Source organism: Pteropus medius, unplaced genomic scaffold (genome assembly GCF_902729225.1).
Source record: "Pteropus medius unplaced genomic scaffold, Ma_sr-lr_union100, whole genome shotgun sequence".
NCBI classification, from domain to species: domain Eukaryota; kingdom Metazoa; phylum Chordata; class Mammalia; order Chiroptera; family Pteropodidae; genus Pteropus; species Pteropus medius.
Genome location: NW_024344437.1, coordinates 7,198,036 through 7,218,565, shown reverse-complemented (window position 1 = coordinate 7,218,565; position 20,530 = coordinate 7,198,036). Strand labels below are relative to the sequence as shown.

The 20,530-nt window shown below is 42.7% G+C and overlaps 1 protein-coding gene, 1 non-coding gene and 1 pseudogene across 2 annotated transcripts in view; 1 reads left to right on the top strand and 2 right to left on the bottom strand.

Annotated features, from left to right (window-relative positions):
- The window catches only part of ATP8A2 (ATPase phospholipid transporting 8A2), a 236,978-nt gene extending 217,269 nt beyond the window's left edge, over window positions 1-19,709 (bottom strand). The window contains exons 1-2 of the mRNA XM_039873056.1: window positions 19,653-19,709; window positions 19,289-19,433 (exon numbers count right to left, since the gene is read on the bottom strand). Coding sequence (XP_039728990.1) covers window positions 19,289-19,389 — 101 coding nt within the window. The 5' untranslated portion in view covers window positions 19,390-19,433; window positions 19,653-19,709. The remainder of the gene's footprint in view (window positions 1-19,288; window positions 19,434-19,652) is intronic.
- LOC120610723 (uncharacterized) lies at window positions 14,362-14,480 on the bottom strand (annotated as a pseudogene).
- On the top strand, window positions 17,212-17,330 carry LOC120610722 (5S ribosomal RNA). The gene has a single exon (XR_005654986.1). It is a non-coding gene; the product is annotated as a 5S ribosomal RNA (ribosomal RNA).
- Window positions 19,710-20,530: the final 821 nt, after the last annotated feature.

Genomic DNA, 20,530 nt, shown 5'->3' with positions numbered 1-20,530 from the left:
TGAGAAACATAAAATGAACACACTATCAAAGAGTTATGGCGACAAAGAGGTCAAGCGTCCCTACTGAACGGAGAAAGGATCTCTGTTGGGGATTCTGTTATTTAACTCGGAAAAAAAAAATTAAAAATTTATGAGCAAAGTCACATAACACACACATGAACAAAAACAAAGCAAAAGCTGTAATATTAACATCAAAATCAAGACCAAAGAAACTAATAAGCTTAAAGCCAAAATGCTAATTACAGGCCTCCCACACACACCTCTACCCCATTCTAATCCCCCCACCCCCACCCCGCTATCCGAAAGTACAGCGTTCCTATGAAACCTTTCAAAGAGGAAACGGTGCAAAGCGAAGAAGCAGTTACCTTAGGGCACTTTGTGCGAATGGAGCACGGAATAAATGGGGTCAAAGCACAGATGCTCACGGGGCTCTGAGCTCCGGCGGCCTGATGCTGGTGCTGAGCGTGGTCCCGGGAGGAGCTCGGCGGGGCCGCTCTCGCTGCTTGGTCCGCTCGGCCTTTAATAAGGCTTCGAAAAAACGTCCCACTGACTGTGTTCACTTCTCGCCTTTTTACATAAAAGCAAAAATCCTCTTCGGATGTCTTTTGGTTGGCGAACACAGGTACTAATGCAAGTCTTCCGTAAAAGCGAACATAGTGGCGTGAGGGGAACATTGGAAAAGCTGGGACATCTGTATAGCTACGTCACCTCTAGCGCAGTTACATCCCATGGATTAAACGACAGCACGAAAACACGTAAAACAAAAACCACAAGCCAATCGACCAAAAAACTTGTAACAGGAGACCAGTGCGATGATCAGACTAATTGCATAGGCTAAGAATATAGATTTGAAAGATGCGAATGAAAAATCTGAGCAAATGGACTTTGGCGCCTGCAGAGCATACACCTTCCTGCCCTGCGCAGGTAAGTCCCTCATTCCTAGTCCCAGGGACCAAAGCAACGCAATAGATGACCGTAACGTGGACCGCCTCCCACTTTTGCCAATGGGCAAGAGAAACTGGGTCCCACTCACCTCGGGGACAGGCTCTGCAGGAGCCAAGGTCACAGCACTAACTGGCCAACAGGTGGCCTGAAATGCCCTTTCGCCAGGGCCGACCCGTGGGCTCAGTGTCCAGCCAACCACGGAAATTCAGGGCTGGAAGTGACCTTGAAAAATCTATTTAAAACCCCTCATTTTGCACAGGAGGAAACTGAGGCCTGGAAGATGAGGTGCTACAACTAAATATATCCACACAGGCACAGAACGGGTTGCAGTAGTCAGTGGTTAGGACACAGCGTGAGAGCCGGGAATCCAAGTCAGGCTCAGCTCAGCCACTGGCTGCCGGTAGGGAGTGACACACTTACTCCGTGTGTCTGACACCAAGCGGAAATTGTTTCTGTATTTTTTTAACAGTCAGTCCCCTTCTCTACAAAATTACTTTCAGTAACAATCATGAAATAAAAACGTACATGAACTTTACCAGAAAATAGATAGCAAATACTGCCTTCATTAAATTTTATCTAATTATGCCAATAAATAATAGTTTTTATCATAGTACCAAAAAAAGCACAATTATTCAATAATTTTTATATCCACGTAATAGTGTGAACTTTGATCCTTTGGTTTTAGGCTGCTACAATATTTATGCCATAATCATCAAGTTACAAATAAGTGAAATTTAACAAAACCAAAATGTCTGCAAAGAGTAGGATTTAGGCTAAGTCATACCACTAATGTTATGTTTTGTTTTCTTGATTTGGTCTTCAATTTTAAAGCAATGACTAATTATGGAAATTTTCCATTTTAAGATTATTATTAAATTTAGTCCGGGTGCACAGGGGCTAGAGAGCGCCTAACTGGTTTCCAAGTAGAATATGATACTTATTTAAACATAATAAAAATGCGCTAGTGTGAAGCATATACATAATCTTTAAAATTAAATAGTAATCACAGGAATTGTTTAGAACTTATTTCAACTGAAGACTTTTACAGGGAGGGGTAAAAACTTATAGTTGACATACAATACTATGTTAGTTTCAGGTGTACGACACAGTGATCTGATATTTATATACCTTATGCAGTGATCACTACAGTAAGTCTAGTAACAACCTGTCACCAAACATAGTTATTATGATATTATTGACTGTGTTCCCTCTGCTGTACATTACATCCCTGTGACTTATTTTATAACCGGGCTTTGTACTTCTTAATCCCCTTGCCCCTGTCCTGCACCCCCACATCCTCCCCTCTGGCAATCATCACTTTGTCTTCTGTAACTGTTTGTTTCCATTCATTTTGTTTGTTCATTTGTTTTGTTTTTTAGATTCCACTTAAAAGTGAAATCATCTGGTATTTATCTTTCTTTGTATGACTTATTTCACTTAACGTGATACTCTCTAGGTCCATCCATGTTGTTGCACGTGGTAAGATTTCATTCTTTTTGATGGCTGAATAATATTCTGTTGTATATATGTATATACCACATCTTTATCCATTCATCTATCAATAATTGCTTCCATATCTGGCTATTGAATATTATGCTGCAATGAACAAAGGAGTGCATATATCTTTTTGAATTGTTTTCATTTTCTTCAGATAAATACCCAGAAGCAGTATTGCTGGGTCATATGGTAGTTTTATTTTATTTATTTATTTTTTTAGGAAACTCCATCCTGTTTTCCATAGTGGCTGCTCTACTCACAATCTCAACAACAGCGCAAAAGGTTACCTTTTCTCCACATCCTCACCAACACTTGTCATCTGTGGTCTTTTTGATAATAGCCATTCTGACAGGTATCTTATTATGGTTTTGATTTGCATTTCCCTGATGATTAGTGATGTTGAGAATCGTTTCATATCTGTTAGCCATCTGTATGTCTCCTTTGGAGAAATGTCTATTCAGGTACTCTGCCTATTTTTTAATTGGATTGTTTGATTTTCTGCTGTTGAGTTATATGAGTTCTGTATATATTGTTGATATTAACTCCTTATAGAATATCGTTTCAAACGTCTTCTCCCACCCACTAGGTAGCCTTTTCATTTTGTTGATGGTTTCCTTCACTCTGAAAAGCTTTTTTGTTTTTTCTTTTGTTGCCTTTGCCCAAGTAGGTATGTCCAGAAAAAAAATATTGCTAAGACAGGTGACAAAGTGTTTACTGCCTATGTTTTCTCTAGGATTTTTTATAGCTTCAGGTCTTACATTTAAGTCTTTAATCCATTTTGAGTTTATTTTTGTATGTGGTGTGAGAAAGTGGTCTAGTTTTTGCTTATGTTTACCCAGTTTCTCAACATCACTTATATTTCCCAACACCAATGCCATTGTATATTCTTGCCTCCTTTGTCATAGGTTAATTGACCACAGTAAGTGTGTGTTTATGTCTGGCCTCTCTATTGTTGTTCCACTGATCCTTGTGTCTGTTTTGTTCTAGCACCATGTCATTTTGTTTATTATAGCTTTGTAGTATAATTTGAGATCATGGAGCGTGTGTGATCCCTCCAACTTTGTTCTTCTTTCTCAAGACTGTTTTGGCTATTCGGGGTCTTTGTGGTTCCATACAGATTTTAGAATTACATATTTTAGTTCTGTGAAAAATGTCATTGGTATTTTGATAGGGATTATATTGACTCTGTAGATTGCTTTGGGTAGTATGAACATTTTGATGATATTAATTCTTCTAATCCATGAGAAAGGTATGTCCTTCCATTTACGTGTCTTCTTCAATTTCATTAACGTCTTATAGTTTTCAGAGTACGGGTCTTTTACTTCCCTGGTTAAACTTATTCCTGGGTATTTTATTCTTTTTGATGCTATTGTAAATGGATTGTTTTCCTAATCTCTCGTTCTAACAGTTTGGTATTTGTGTATAGAAACACAACAGATTTCTGAATATTAATTTCATATCCTGCAACTTTAGCGAATTCATTTCTTAGTTCTAATAGACTTTTGGTGGAATCTTTAGGGTTTTCTATATATAGTCATCTGCAAATAGTGACAATTTTACTTCTTCCTTTCCAATTGGGATGACTTTTATTTTTTTCTTGTCCGATTGCTGTGGCTAGGACTTCCAAAACTATGTGGAATACAAGCGGTGAGAGTGGGCATCCTTGTCTTGTTCCTGATCAGAGAAAAAGCTTTCAGCTTTTCACCGCTGAGTAAGACGTTAGCTGTGGATTTGTCATAGGTGACCTTCATTATGCTGAGGAATGTCAGGGAAGAGTCTTCTCATGACTGACTGATTTGTTCACAATTGCTGGTGCACAGGGATAATAAAAAGTAGATTGACTTTTAGTCGGTTTTTTCATTCGCATCTCGGGCAGCATCCTCCCTGGATGGTGGGACTTGGGCAAGTGATGGTACATTTTCTTGTTGGTTTCCTCATCTGTGAAATGTGAACACCAACTGGGTGTAGCTCAGCCTCATCCATGCCTCCCTCCTCACTTCTCTTTAAGAGAGCTGGTCTGGGTGTAGGAACCTTAGCTCTTGGGCCTAGGTGGGGTTTGTACCCCAAGACGAGCCTAAAAGGAAAGTGCCATGGAAATGAAAGTTGTAAGGGAGGCGAGCCCTTGAAGAACAGCATGACCTACCTGTGGCCTAGAAAGAATGCGCCGGAAGGCTGCTCTGAATCTTTCTCTATTATGACTCCTCTTTTAAAAGGCTGAGGACCTGTGCCAAAAAGCAGAGGGGAATAAAGGGGCAACTAACTTATCCACGGTAATGGATAACGCGTGTGTCCTTGGAGTCATCTTCTTTACTCAAATGTACCCAAAATGCTAGAGAAATATGAGACAAGATGAGAAAAAGGAGTAAAAAGATGAACAGAATCGCAAATGCAGAGCTCTCATTTTTGCCCCATGCCATTGTGCCCTAGGCACCAAAATAAATTTTGTCGAATAAACAAAATTTAAACTTCCACTGATAAAAATGAGTACGGATGCCAGCAATCACATTAATTCCAAAGACACCTGCATTTGAGGGCAGATATCAATCTGTTGTTATTCCCGAAGAATTGACATTCAAAGCATTTCACTCAGCGACCCCCTTTCAAGAGTACTTTATACATAAAAGCACGACATCCAAACCACCAATACATCAATTTTCGAGGTGTAAGTAACTGCTTTGGGGTTTCTACTTTGTTCAATAAGCAATTAAGTGTGAAGGAAATCTCAGAACAACGCATTAAGCCAATTTGTATTTTCTGTATAATTCTGACCTTCACCACTAGAGCAAAGTCATTCTGCAAAGATTTTTTGCTTCCGATGGGCTAGGAACTGTGCTCGGTGCTGGAAGAATGCAAGATAAAACAGACAGGCTTTGCCATCAAGGATGATACAGCAGAGCTGGAGAGTCAGAGACATAAAAATAGATGTGATGCAGCGTGCTAAGCTCCACAACAGAAAAGTCTGTGGTGCAAAGAGGGGGTGGCTCGACCTGCAAAGCATGGGGATCCAGGACAAGGAAGGAGACGCTTCTTAAGAGATATGAGACCTGAGCCTTAAAAGACAGAGCTCACCAAGAGGCAAAACTTTAGGAAGGCAAAAGGGAACATCTAGGGAAAGTACTGTGATCAAAGTTACCAGCAAGTAACTCACTGCAGCTGGAACACAAGGAAAAGAAGTAGGGGGATGGACCGGTAAGCCTCGGATAGAATGACAGTGGCCTCCGAACAGAGAGAATCACGGTGCCTTCGCTGTTTTAGAATGGAGCCACTTGGAAGGGAAGTGGGCACAGAGGCAGGGCGTCACACTGCAGGTGGAGAGATTAGAGCCTGAACCGGTAGACTCCATCTACTCGACAAAGCAGATCTGGTTTGAACCTCATGCCAGTCCCACCGAGCTTCTCCCTCAGCCCTCTAATCCTCTCCACCCCCACCCCACCCCAACCCCGGTCCTGGAATAGCCCAACGTTTGTTTTCTCAAGATCATCGGGGAAAATGAGTGCGGTAAGTTTGACCACACTGCAGAAATGGGGAGGAAGAAAGTCATTTGAACTTGCTTTAAATTTGTGTACCAATTTTTTTAAAAAATGGGGCTTGCCGTGGTACACAGTGAGATGTTCAGACAAAGCAAAGAAGCTTTAAAAGGACGCCATAAAAACTGACAACTTGACAGAATACCGAAACTCCCTATAATGATGGAGATTTACTCTTTCAAAGAGCAGTAAGACTATTATTCGAAGTCCCTAGAATAATAGTCAGATTCACAGAGACAGAAAGCAGACTGCTGCCGGCCAGCTGCTGGGGGGATGGAGGGATGGGGAGCTGCTTCATAAATATTAAATCTCACTTTGGAAAGATAAAAAGAGCTCTGGAGCTTGGCGGCACACCAACGTGAGAGTACTCGGTACCACCGAACTGCGCACGGAAAAATGGCTGAGACGTGAAATTTTACGTATGTGTCTATACCGCAATGAAAAAGAAAAAATAGAATAGAAAAAGAGCGATCAGCCTATCTGACCTGTTATGGAAACGGGACACGTAATCTCCACGGAGCATTATGCTCTAGACACTTCCTCTCTTGCAGCCTCATTTGGCATTGCAAAGCCTTCAAGGGAAGGATGCTTCCCGTAGGACAGATGCGGAAATGCAGGCTCCGAGAAATTACTGGAAAAGCTCAGTCAGCTGGTCGCAGGTAGAGCCAAGACTTGTATACCTGGTGTGCCTTTGGCCCTTGCACTTTACCTAATTGCCTTCCCCCTCCGGCTATTAAAAACAAACAAAAGAAAGATGGGTTTTTCCATTACCATTTTTCCCATAAATTCTTAATTTAAATTTCTCCATGGCAACCTCGGGCGAACACTAAAATTAAGCTTTAAAATCAGAATGCTGCAAAAAGAAAACGTAGTTTGTTTTTTTAAAGATGTTCATCCTGCTGTGTCTTCACGTTCTCTGCTAATGTCTACTAAGGTGATTCACATCCCGTTTGTTTTTTTAACTCGAGTGATATGTACCAAGTTTGGTGGGAAAGTAATTGCCAGACTCACAGTCCAACATGCAAACGACAGCGACGTCGAAATGTATAAAACCCTCAGCCGGGCACTGTTTAATGCGCTTTATGTATATTAATTCATTTAATCCTCACGACAATCCTGTGACCTATGCACTAAGAGTGGGGTGACAATAAATGAGGACCACCTTCAACAAAATCACCTGGAGAGCTGGTTTCAAAAAGAAACCAGAGCCCCGTCCAGACCAGCTTATCTTTACGTGAAACGGGACATGAGATGCACATTACAGCCCCATGGAGTACAAAGGAAATCGAGGGTAAAAGTGAATCTCAGCACTTGATATCATTCTGCAGGTTCCACAAAAACGTACCTGATAATTTTATGGGGTGTGTACACCTTGGCAAAAGGCTAAAAAAAAAAAAAAAGGTTTAGAAACAATTCACTTTTTAGTCAGAGGCTATCTTTAAAGTCTTACGAAGCAGAGAACACATCTTAGAAGATACTCGCACATTCTAGCACACCTGCAGGATTCAGCCGCAGCTCTATTCATTTTCCATGGATGGATGTGGACCCGTTTTTATGCTGCTCTCATTTTTAAAACACTCAGTGTGTTTCAAAAAGTCATGGGTTTCTTTAAAAGGCTAGACATTCTTATTGTATTCCTTTTTGCTAAAGGTATTATCTCAAAATATCAAAATGTATGAGGTTCCTTAGCACGACAGTTCAAAAAGACATGATTCGTAATCAATTTATCTTCGACTGCTATGGGAGAAAACATATTTAGCTATGAAGAATGTTATATCAATATTTTCAAGCTATTTATATAAAAAAGCGTTATGATTTAAAATCAAAGTCAGCTAAATGCTTTATAAAGCAATCAGTATCCCCAAATCCTTAATTAGTGGGTCGGTTTCTATAAAACACTTATTTTATAGCAAATGCCAGCGCTGTATTAAAAATAGCTTCTTGTCTAGTTAAATGTATAAAATGTGATTTAAAAAATTGCTGGGCCACTGTACTATATCCATGAGCCCCATCCAAATAAAATACTAGCAAACAGACCACAAAACTACAAATACATGGTCTCAAAAATTCAAAGAGAAACACATGAAAATATTATCAGTCAGCTGACTGACAGACTCCAGCTTTCTCAACATTTCCTCAAAATTCATACACATTACCATGTAGTTTTGTAGTTTTAGGGGTACAGTTTCAAGGGCAAAAATATAAAAACCTTCTCCAACCCTCACTTTAATTTTTGTTGAGTATAGGGGCAATGTAAATTAAAGCAGTCGTCAATTAACTTCACTAAATAAGAAAACTCCTTCTTTTGCAAGGATATCGTAGAAAACCCAGCTCATGGGGAGAGCACATATCTTCCCTGAGACGACACTAAAAAGCTTTTCTCCGTAAATGAGTCTGTGACTGTTACACTATCAAACGCGTGACAGTTCATGAAGACTGACTGAAATGTGACATTGAAATTAGTATTTTGTTATGGTCACTAGAAATATTTACTGGTACTTATGGATCTACTGCACTTTTAATGCATAGCAATCACAGGACATGTCAGTGTAAAGAAAGACGTTTCCACATCAGCTAACGTTGGACTAGAATGGTTTACAAGGTGAATTAATAAGGTCCAAATAGAGGCAGATGTTCAGGTGTAGGCCAAATGAATTATAAACATTATGAGTTTTGTACCCATTTATACCAAATGATGGAAGGAGACTGGTAAAGGTTATCAGTAAGGATCTCTCATTATATTGTTTTTTGCTTTAGAGTCCCCCAACTTTATAATACCTACAATGTTTGGCTTATAAATATGGAACCCATGTCAAGAACTCCATTTGGAGAATAACTGTGGTACACACACACACACACACACACACACACACTCTTTCCAGTACTTAAAATTACTTCTCCTGCAATGTCTAAGTGTATATAGTGAACAAAACTTTATTGAAATAGAAGTGGCAAAGAAACTTGTGACAGCAGCAGGCAAAACAGTAACATCGAGAGAAATTAAGGTTTCCGTCTGCCTTTTTCATAGTCATTCCATGAAATAATTCAATTTACTCTGGTGTATTAACACTAGAATGACTAAAACTCTAATTGGTAAAGGTAACATTAAAAATTAATTTGAGGCAATTTTAACAAAGATGGAATACTGGGGAAGTAATTATGACCCTATTCGGCAAACAGACTTACTGTTTTAAAAGAAAGAGCTCTATTTTTAAATTGTCAGAGCGGGGTAACATATTTCATATGCTAGACAATAAGACTTTCAAAACCTGCACCCTTTCCTAGAATAGAAATAAAGGAATAATATTTTTGATTGGGTAATTTGAAGAATATTCCTTTATATAAACGAGTCTACAATTATTCAGATTAAATACTATGCACAGTGCCAAATTTCTTAGAAGGAACCAAAGCAGAGTCCAGACAGCTGAAGAGCTGAGAGCCTGAAACAAGGAAGGAGGCAGGGGGGAGAAAGAGAAGGGAGAGGAAGGTACAGACTCCATGTTCACATCTCAGTAACATTCTGGTTATTCGTTTGGACCAAGTTTAAGGCCTTATTCTATGGTGAAGAATCTTAGTCGGCCTCTGGTTGCAAGTGGAAGTCATGGTGACTTGGATGTGAATTTACACCTGACTGTGTTCTCTCAGTACCCCAGAGGGGAGGCCGGTTTCTCAATTTAACAATAAACGCACACCCTCGAACGCCTCTTAGTTCTGTCTGATGCTCTCAGCGCAGCGTGCTTGCTTGTAGAAGCTGCGGCCGAGAAAAATATATACAAAAGCCCTGAACACCCCAAGTTTACCTTGTTGTTCTGTAGCCTGCCCATTTATTCTCAAGGGAGTCTATATCCCTTGCACTCAAGTATTCTTTCCTTTTTCCCCCCGGCTCATCAACTGAATATTTCGGTTGTCAAATAACCGGATCGTGAGCAGCACGAGAGGCACAAAACAACCATATGAGTAGTAACCAGCCTAGATCACAGGACACTCTGGACACAGTACAGTGAATGCTGCACCCTAGGTGCTACGCAGAGTCTCACCTACTTCTTACCTACCCTGCGAGGTGTGACATTGTCACAGTTCCTGTTCACTAAGCTGAGTATCTTGGATTCGAATATATCTAGAGGTAGGGAAGGAGCTGTCAAAAGCTGGAGTGTCGCTCCGGTAGGACTGCCTTGCTGAGAGAGACAAGAAGATGGTTACCCCTCTTCCTGACACAGCCAACATTGGTTACCCGTGGACCTCTGATCCCCTGGGGCCGTCTAATACTGAGGAGAAAGAGCGTCTGCGCTATTTTGAAGTCAATGACTTTGCCTCAACCCACTGTTCAAAACAGTTATTTAAAAATCCTCAGGAATACGAGCCACAGTGTCACTCACTACCTTCTCTGTCCCCAAAACTGGAACCCTGGAACCACACTTACCTATTCCTCTACGCCTCACCTAACTACTCTGTGACCTCTTCTTCTCTTACAATGCCAGGGCCCGACATCTCTGGGCCATCGCTACAGCCTAACGCACTTGTAGGCGCAGAGCACGTGGCCATATACACACATGCCGCATCCAGAAGGCTCTCAAACACAAAGATGACGTTGTCGCTGCCCTTTTAAAAGCTTTCCTGCTACAGCTAACCCACCTCCAGGAGCCTAGCCTCTCACAGCACGTCGCCCATCATCCCTGAAGCCTTCTGCATCACTTCCAGAAAGACGCAAACCGGGCACCTCTGCGCATGCGCTCCCCGTGCCTCGAGGCCTCACCACGTGACCGCGCCTCCTCTGACAGGTTGACTGACCTCCACCCACCTTCCAGCTCAGCCCGGGCTCACCTACCAGCCGATTTCCCCGGGTCTGCAGAGCCTTGATTAGCCCAATTCGGCACTCCCCATGGGACAGGACCAAAGTGCCTTCCTAGGGTCCACCAAACGCAGGGGTGGCAACTGCGCTTCAGTCTCCTTAATGCGATCAGTCTCAGTGCTGCTGAGGCCAGAGTTAGAGCTGGACCAAGTCAGGTCAAATAGATTTTCTCCAAGGAAGCAGGTGGCTCCGAAGTGGAATGTGAGAAGTGGAATGTGTTATCAGAGCTTATATGTAAATGCGCCTCCAAAAAAATTAAGCTTTAATAATTTACTGAATGGGCTGACACTGATTCCCCCACATGGTCCTGTTAACATGGTTAGAGGGGGCGCTCTCTAACAGGGGGGTGAGGGTGTGCTATGGACTGAATTGTGTCCCCTGAAAATCCCCCTAACCTTCAGCGTGATGGTATTTGGAGGTGGGGCCTTTGGGAGGTGATTAAGGTGAGATAAGGTCATGAGAGTGCCCCACCATGGGATGAGCTGGTGCCCTTAGAAGAAGGGACCCCAGAGACCTTGGTTTCTCATCCCCACGTGAGGATGAAGCGAGATGGCTGCTGTCCAAAAGCCAGGAAGAGGCACCTCACCAGAACCTGACCACACTGGCACCCTGTGTGAGAAAATAAATTTCTGTTATTTAAGCCCCACCCCACCCCCCAGGCTATGGTACTCCTTTATGGGGGCCTGAGCTGACTAAAACGAAGAGAAACAGTTGTACCCCCCCACACACCCCAGTGTGTTCTTGCTGCTTATTGCTACATGTTTCAGTTTCTGTGTCCAGCTAGGTGGATTCATAAATTAATTTATCCAGTTTCAACTAGACCAACTCTGCCCTCCAAGAAAACAAGTGGTTTCAGAATCATTCAATAAAACAAATCACAAATTGAAAATGATGAGCAAATGACAAGCAAATAAAAAATGCAGAAATGGAACTGATATTCCTAAAAAGAGTTCTTCGATACCGGTTTCCTCAGTTAAACATTAGGATAATTTAATGAACTCTGGTAAGTCAGCAAAATACATATATATTCCAAATAATCAAGACAAGTATTGGCAATATGGATTTACATCCATAATTCTTAACGGAGAATCGTGGTAAATACACATTGGGTCTTGATAATAACTAGTGATGGTAATGTATACATACAGATATTTAAGTATGCATATTAAAGGTTTTTAGTAAAAAGTCTTACTGACGGGATACGTGATCAAAAAAGTTCAGAGACCACTGACGCAGGTACAGAACTTGTGTGACAGAGTTAGGCCCGCTGTCAAGCTGACATCTCTTCTCAGGCAGGCCTGAAAGCTGAAACCAGCTGATGCGCTCCCAGAGGCTTTGGAGTGGCACATGTAATAGACACTGAGGATATACAGAACAATCCCTCAGAACGACCAACGACACCATCCCAAACTCAGCGCCAGATCCCTTGTTAGCCATATCTCATATAAAACCGTAAGGGTAGCTAAGAGCCTATCATTTAAGTATTGAAGAGCTGGCTTTCATTCCAGAGAAAGGGACAGATCAGCACTGAAACCAGCGAACTCAACCTCGTGGTTTCGGGGAATTTCTTTGCCGAACACCCCCGCACCCCGACGGTAGCCAGCCTCTCCTTTTGTTGTCTCTAAGCATTGTCCCTCCTGAAAGGGACGTTGAGTAACATTTCCGAGTAAGCTTTTGCTGTCCGTTGAGTGGCTCGGCCATAAGTAGTAGAACACACACTTCGATGCCACTTTTAGATAACTACTCAAACGCTCCCCTGACTAGACTCTGACCCCAGCACTTTCTGCAGTCCACAGTGCTGCCTCCTTTTTCGACTTTTATGCAGTTGGATCAGACATTAAGCAAACAAAACTCTCCATGCTGCCATCTTGGGGAATGTCGCTGGACACCAAGAAGTGGGTATTCTCCCATGCACCTAGCACGTGAACATGTGACGATCCTGGTCCAGTCTCCTTTGACCATGAGCTCCTCCAAGTATGTCTGTCTCCAATAAAGGACCCAAACATTTCCTAAGGCACCCGACAGAAAGACAAACAAGTTTAGCATCTAGTTCCTACTCTCCCAGATACTTCTGGTTAATTTTTAAAACATTTTTATTTTGAGGTGAGTTGATACTTACAGAAGGGTTATAAAAACGCTCGGAGTTGCCATAGACCCCTCGCCCAGTCTACCCACAATGTTGATATCCTACACCACTGTAGTTCAATGATAAAAACTGATTAAACGTCGTTGGCACGGCGCTACCCCAACTACAGAATATATTCAAAGTTCACCCATTTTTCAACCAATGTACTTTTTCTGTTCTAAGATCCGATTCAGAACGGCCACTGTGTTTAACTGTCATAGCTCCTTAGTTTCCTCCAATTCTGGTTAAATTTTAACTTTTATTTTTTATAAATCCTGAGGCTTAATTCCTTTTATCTCTAAAAGTTAGAAGTGCCCATGAGTCCACAGACAATAATAAGAATTAGCAGAATTTGGAAACAGGGGGCAGGGACAATAAGTTACTGACTAGAACTCACAAACCAAACACCTTTACCTTGTTTTCATAAATGAGAATGGACCGAGGTTTCTTTGGTCAATTCAAAATACGCTCCACATCCACCCATACAAAGGTCGACTTGATAAAGAAATGGCCGTGTGAGTCTGTTCTAGACATTGGCTGTTTCCTTAGAAATATCAAATAAAAAACGAGCCCCAGGCTGACACAATTTTGTTTCTAAAAGTACATTTCCAGAAAGCTCGTGCACATAATGGTTCCCTGAATCACACAGTGTCAAAGTTCCCCCAATTTGAATATTTTTATCTGCAGAGTGCCTCTAAAGTTTGTCCAGGGGGTATAAACCTGATAAAAAGCACTAATTACTAGAACCTTTTGTGGCATTAATTGCTGCTGGTATAAAGAAATTAAGGACTCTCAATATGCTGTGACATTCATATCAAAAAAAATACAGGATGACAAGAGTGCGTGGTTTGGAGAGTAACCAAGTATATCTGCCTCTAATTTTAAAAGACTGAATGTGAGAAGGTTATATGTTAATTAGCTTGACTGTAGTATTTCCCTATGTCCATGTATATCAAATCGTCATGTCGTACACCTTAAATACATATGATTTTACTACAATATATAAATAAACAGATAAATAAAAATGGAAGAAAATCTTGAGGCTGTTTTAAGGTCAGTACGTGAAACGTTTTCGACACAATCAATTACTCTTGGTAATGATTTTCATACACTTTTACCTTTGCCAACTTTGACAAGGACAGCTATTCAAATGGGATATGCAGACCTTGGTTTTTAAAACACTGATCTTTACATGAATCAAAACGAAGTTATGACTGTTGCCAGGATCTTGGTATTGTTTCTTCGTTAAGCTGTAAGCGGCCCCAGTGTTAAGACCGAATCCCACCTAAATTCTGCAGCTTTAAACGCTTAGAGGGGAATCGTTCACGCTTACAGCACTCGATGCTATCGGATCTCATCCCGTACATATCATCTGTCACCAGCTTTCACACACAAACTGTTTTGTTTCTTTTTTTTAATGCCTACAACACCTGGTATTCCTAGGTGGTCTCCCATCCAAGTACTAACCGGGCCTGACCCTGCTGAGTTTCCGAGATCAGACGAGATGGCGCATGTTCAGGGTGGCAGCGCCATAGACACAAACTGGTTTTTGAAGATGATTTGGTTCTCTTCATTCACTAAGACAAAAATACTCTCTCAGACATTCAGATCCCAGCGTAATATTACAAAACGAAGATACTGTAAAACTGGCCGCACCGTACTCGATTCCCTTTCTGCAAAGGCAAAATTCTATTTTAAACTTATCTTGGCAATACCAATGAAAGACCCACATAAAGCAACTTTTCTTTGATAAGACAACCCAACCTAAAGAGACCGCATAGCTTGACCAAACTCAACTCAGTGCTTTAATGAAGATTTTTTGCTAGGTAAAACTCCCAGCTGAAAATAATGACTCATTGGAAACGAAATATCTAAACATTCTTAACCTGCTTTGAAGACCTGATTTCAAACACAGAAAAAAGATGCCTTTCAGCCTTGAAAGTCACAGTTTCAAACAGCTTGCTGAGAATCTCATAGAAAGACTGCATATGCCTGATCGCGATTACATAAATATTGCCCATTCCTTTGATCGGGAAACTATTTCAAGATATTTTTTGGAAGAAAAAAAAAAACTTTTTTAACTTTGAACATTTTCGAAAATTTAGATACACAGAATTAAAGCAAGCTTTTTACGCGCATTTAATATTTAACTTAAAACACTTCAAAGGAAATGATATCATTCACATGAAATATCCAAAATAGGGAAATCTAGAGACAGAAAGTAGATTAGTGGCTGTTGGGGGCCGAGGCGGGGTCGGGGGGAGGCCGTGGCAGAGGGGAGGATAACCGAAGGGCATAAGGCTTCTTCTGGAAGCAATGAAAATATTCTAAAATTGTGGCGCTGGCCGTATAACTCTGTGAATATACTAAAAAACAGGGAACTGTACACTTCAGATAGGTGAATGCTTCAATAAAGCTGCTAAAAAATATTTAAAAGGAGATACTATTGTATACTTTGGGAAAAAAGGGGATCTGTTAGGTTGATATACACGCAATCCTAGACACGCATAGGCGCATTGCGAGATTCCATTTAATACTACCTATTTGTAGACAATGAACAGGTTATTGTCCTCATGGTTGAAGCCCTAGAAAATCAGCGCCTAGGAGAGAGAGACCATGTCACACTTCTCCATGACTTTGATGATCCGATTTACTGGTTCATCAGGTGGAAAACTTCAACCTCTCACAGCTTCAGATATGATTCTCGGTGTCAGCAACGAGAACAAGGTTTGGAGAGAGATCCATTCCCATGGCATGGACACTCCAGGAATCTCCAGGAATTGCTTAGACTTTGAAGTAACCAGGTGACACATTCTCCTGAGGGTGCCAAGGCCATAGTCAACTCCAGGGGTGAACTTCTCACTCCCATTGACTGGGCCCAGTCTCTTTCTTTGACACACTAGTTCAAATGTTAACTCTACACCTTTGATCTCTATCCTGAATTTACCACACCACCCTCTCAGCATCCTCCCCCAAAACCCAACAGCCACCTCCCTCTTTAGCAAACTTTCATCTCTTTCCTGAATTAAAAATGCCAGTGGCTCATGAAAGCAGTCATGAGCAACTGCCTCGATCCTCAGAGCTCCAAGACCAGAAAGGATGAGTGAGAAACTCCTTTCCAGGGAGGCCCAGCCTCCGAGGTGTACAGCATCCAAATAAAACCATGGATTAGCATGAACATCAGCTGTCCCACATGGTCCCATCATTTCAAAAACCTCGATTTAGAGGCAAACGATCTAGCCTCCAAACAAAACCACTAACAGTCTTTTCTCAAGAAAAATTATATTTAAAAAAATTCTTTATCGACTTCCTTTTATGAAAATATTCCTTTGAATAGCTTTATCGACTTTCAGCAAACATTCATGGTCAAGATAAAAAGCCTTATTTTAAGGAATCAATATTTTTCTAAAACTTGACTTCAGCAATATTAAAATGCTAAAATAATGTGGCTCAACATTTTGTAAAATCCTTAAACTATAATGCCAAAAAGCTTTATAATCAATTCCTTAACGAGTCACATGACCATTAGGTAAATCCTATGTATATATAGTCTGGGTAAAGTAAATACTCATAGGCTGTCATTTTATAGAAAAGGAAGGGCCACGTTTTAATTTCTTAGATCCTATTCAGTGTATTCTGCAACTAACGCTCACAGTATAAGCCATGAACTCAAATTCCATAAATTTTAATATGTAATATATGTAAACTACTTCAAGTATACACTTACAAGAGGCTTTAAACAGAATAATTGGTACCTACCAACTTTATTCCTAGCCAACCTTCACCGTGCATTCCCACACTTATTCCTCTCCCTGCCACTCAAAAATACAAATCAAATGGTAAAACAGGTAGTCACTTGAAATCTCTCCGATTGATAAAAAGATCAGTCTCGAAAGTCAGCTTTGAGTCTTGGTTATAAACGGGTTGTGAGGCCCCATTGCCAAGGCTTTTAAAACTCTGTACCTTCCATAGAAACTAGAGAACATAGGCAAAAACAAAGACCTTATTTCATTCTCCCAGTTTTAAGCACCCACAAATGGATACCAAAATTAAAGAAATAGGAATTAAACATGAATACTACTTGAAAATATCCTAAAGTTTAAAAAGAAAAGTAACTCTTCAATTTCATATCCTTATACAGTATAAATCTTTTAAAAAAGAAATGTTATTTTTTAAAAGTCATTCAATAGAAACACATATGAGAGAGTACAAGGGAATGGAACTATACTGGCAGTGTAAGGTTCCAAATGATTTTAAGTATATTCACAGTCTACGGCCACGCCACCCTGAACAAGCCCGGTCCCATCTGATCTCTGAAGCTAAGCAGGGTCGGGCCTGGTTAGTACTTGGATGGGAGACCACCTAGGAAGACCAGGTGCTGTAGGCGTGAAAAATAAAAAAATAAGGGGTTGTAAGCTGACAAGGTCCTTGCAATCTGTGAGGTCAACCAAGGGTTGCCTTGCCTAAAAAAAATGGAAAAAAAAAAAAGTATATTCATAGAGTTGTGTGACCATCACCCCAAAATGAAACCCCATGTTCATGTACATTAGCTGTCATTCCCCCTTGGCCAAACTCTTCTCCCTTCCCCAGCCTGAGGAACCACTAAACTACCCTTTGTCTCAATAGATTTGCCTCTCCTGGGTATTTTATAGAAATGGAATCACAGACAGGCATACTTTCTTTTATTGTACTTTTTGCTGCACTTCACAGGTGTTTTTTGTTTTTGTTTTTGTTTTTGTTTTTTTAACAAAATGAAGTCAAGACCCTCCACCAGCAAAAAGACCACGTGGTACTTTGCTGCGATATTCACTTTGTGTGGTAGACTGGGACTGAACCCACATATCTCCGGGATATTCCTGTACATAGGGCCTTTTGTTACTGGCTTCTTTATCTTATCATGTTTTTGGGGTTCTTCCATGCCATGGCATGCATCAGCATGTCATTCCTTTTATGGCCGTGTAATATTCCATCGTATGGATTTACCACATTTTATTCATTGATTCATTCATCAGTCGATAGACATTTGGATGGTTTGCACTTTTCGGCTTTTATGAATAATGCTGCTGTGAACATTTGTGTACATTTTTTTGTGTGGACCCATTTTCGTTTCTCTTGGGTTTATATACCTAGAGGTTGAATTGCTGGATCATTTGGAAACTTTACATTTAACCTTTTGAGAAACCGCCAAACCGTTATCCACAGCAGCTGCACCATTAATAGATGAAGGTATCACATCCACATAATATGCACTTTTCCACCCCAAATCCTATCAAGCTGCAATAACGACCAACAGCCAAACCTTTCTAAATAAAGACATCAGGCTAGGCAGCCTGTACAAGAGCTACTGCCATAATGGGGTTCTTTAACATATAATAACAGCAAAGTTTTAGCCGGAGCTTTCTAGAGAGAACATGAATTGGAATTCAAGTTTGTGAATAATCTGTGCGTAACCTGACCAGTCACGTAATTTCTCTACACCTGAACTTGGTGTTCTGAGCCACTCACAGTTACCACAGCCCCTGAAGTCACTCCCAGAGATAAGGTTGTCTCAGCCTGAAATTTTAATGAAATTTGAAAACGAACTAGCACCCGTGCCTAATGCTGTCGATTCGCACAGCAGAAAGTATTTGAGCCTTAGCAGTCAGACAGGCTGGGTTCTATTTCCAGGTCCGCATTTCGTAGCTATAGGACCATAGGTACATTATTTAACATCTTTGTCTCGGTTTCCTGATCTGAAGGTAATAATGCTTTCTTCAAGAAGTTATGAGGATTTATAAAGCTGGTGTCGCTAAAGCACCTGATGCAGTAGCCAGCAAAGAGTAGACATTTAAACGTAGCTTCCACCCACCCCTCTGCTACCTCTGGGCAAACGAAGACATCTTCACAAATGTCCTGGACCATTGAGAGCTGAATGCGAGTTCTTATGACCTGTGAGATTCCTTTCTAAAGCACTGCCCCCACATTATGGCCCGTGAATTGCTAAAAGGAGCTAGCGCCTGGCTTAAAACAGGACGAGGGGCAAATCGTGGAAGGGCGCTCTGGGATGGAGGAACGAGACCTCATTCTTGTCAGGCAGCTAAGAATAAAAACTTCCTCGGGGCTCACAGACGGCCTGAGCACAGAACAGATGCGAAGGAGAGACAGGTAAGGGCCGCGTTCATACGACCCCATCGGAAGCGCGGGTGTAGACCGCCAGGCTGGGGGAGCAAGGAGCCGGACGGGGCTGCGGGAAGCCGACAGGGGTCGGGGCTGAAGGGGTGCGCGGAAAAGCTAACGCGAGGCGGACGAGCCCCATCCCCGCTCGGCATCCCCTGCCTCTCGCGTGTCTCAGCCGCCTTCTCCTACCTGATCTGGTTGTCACGGAATTTGTTGAGATGCGGCTGATTGAGGTAAATGGTGCGGGCTGGCGCCTCCAGCTGGTCTGCAATGGACGTGGCCCGGGACATCGCATCGTCTGCCTTCCTATAGCCCAGAGAAGGACGAACAGGTCCTGCGGAGGAGAGGCGCGGGCAGAGAACACAGCACAAAGAAGTCACGTCAGGCGGGCGCGGCGGCGGGCGGGGACCAGCGCGAAGGGATGGATGCTCGGCGCTGCGGGGCCCGCCTGTGTCCCTCGGCTCCCGCGGGGCCCGCCGCGCAGCTGCTCGCGCTCCGCCCCGCCCCCGCGCCGCGCCGCGCCCCGCCCCGCCCCACGGGCCCCCCAGGCCACCGAGGGAGCCTCTCGGGTGACAGCCGCGCCGCCTGGCCCGGCCGCTGCTGCTGCTGCTCCTGCGCCCGCGCCGCGGCTGCCGGGGGCGGGGCGCGCGGGGCGCGCGGAGGCCAAGGCCACCTGACCCGGCCAGCTCCCCGCTCCCGGCCCGGGGACTGGCTCTGGCGCTCCGTTTACTCGGCTGGATTGGGCTTCTGTCCGAACAGAGAGACGACAGCAAAGGGGACACGTATGCCCTGCATTCGGTCACCGCAGAAACGGGTGGCGCCCGCACGGCTCTGTGCTCTGAGAATGACATTCCCGGACCTCGCGGTGATCGTGAACCCCCACCCTCACCCCACCCCACCCCACCCCGGCGGCTTTCCGCCCCAACGGCGCCTGGCGACCCCCGTGCACCCACGGGTGCGTGGTCTTTCAGGTGCTTGCCCGAGTCACTGGTTCTGCTTTTAAGACACGAGCACCTCCATCCCGTTAAGATTTCATTTCAGTCCTGGAGTCGCCCCTCTCGGTGAGCTCAACCTCCCCACACCCTTCGCTTCAGGAAGTGTCGGCGTGGAGAATAGTGATAGACCCATTTCTAAAACTGCTATGTACACGCGCACGGAAGATCCTAAGCAGCATCGCTCAGAAGGGACCCTCTGGAGAACTGACCTTTGGGGAGGGGCGCCTGAAATAAAGGGTCTCGGAAAAATCAGTGCCCTCCAGATGAAGCCTTCTCTCCTTTTCCCTTAAATATTAATTTGCTCTAATATCTGCCACATTTTCCACCTATCCAAGACACGCATGTTGCATATTATTTAAGACACTGACATCTCATTTCAATAAGCATCTACTTGGCGGCTGCAAAGAATGTTCATCCACACAGGAGAAACATTTTG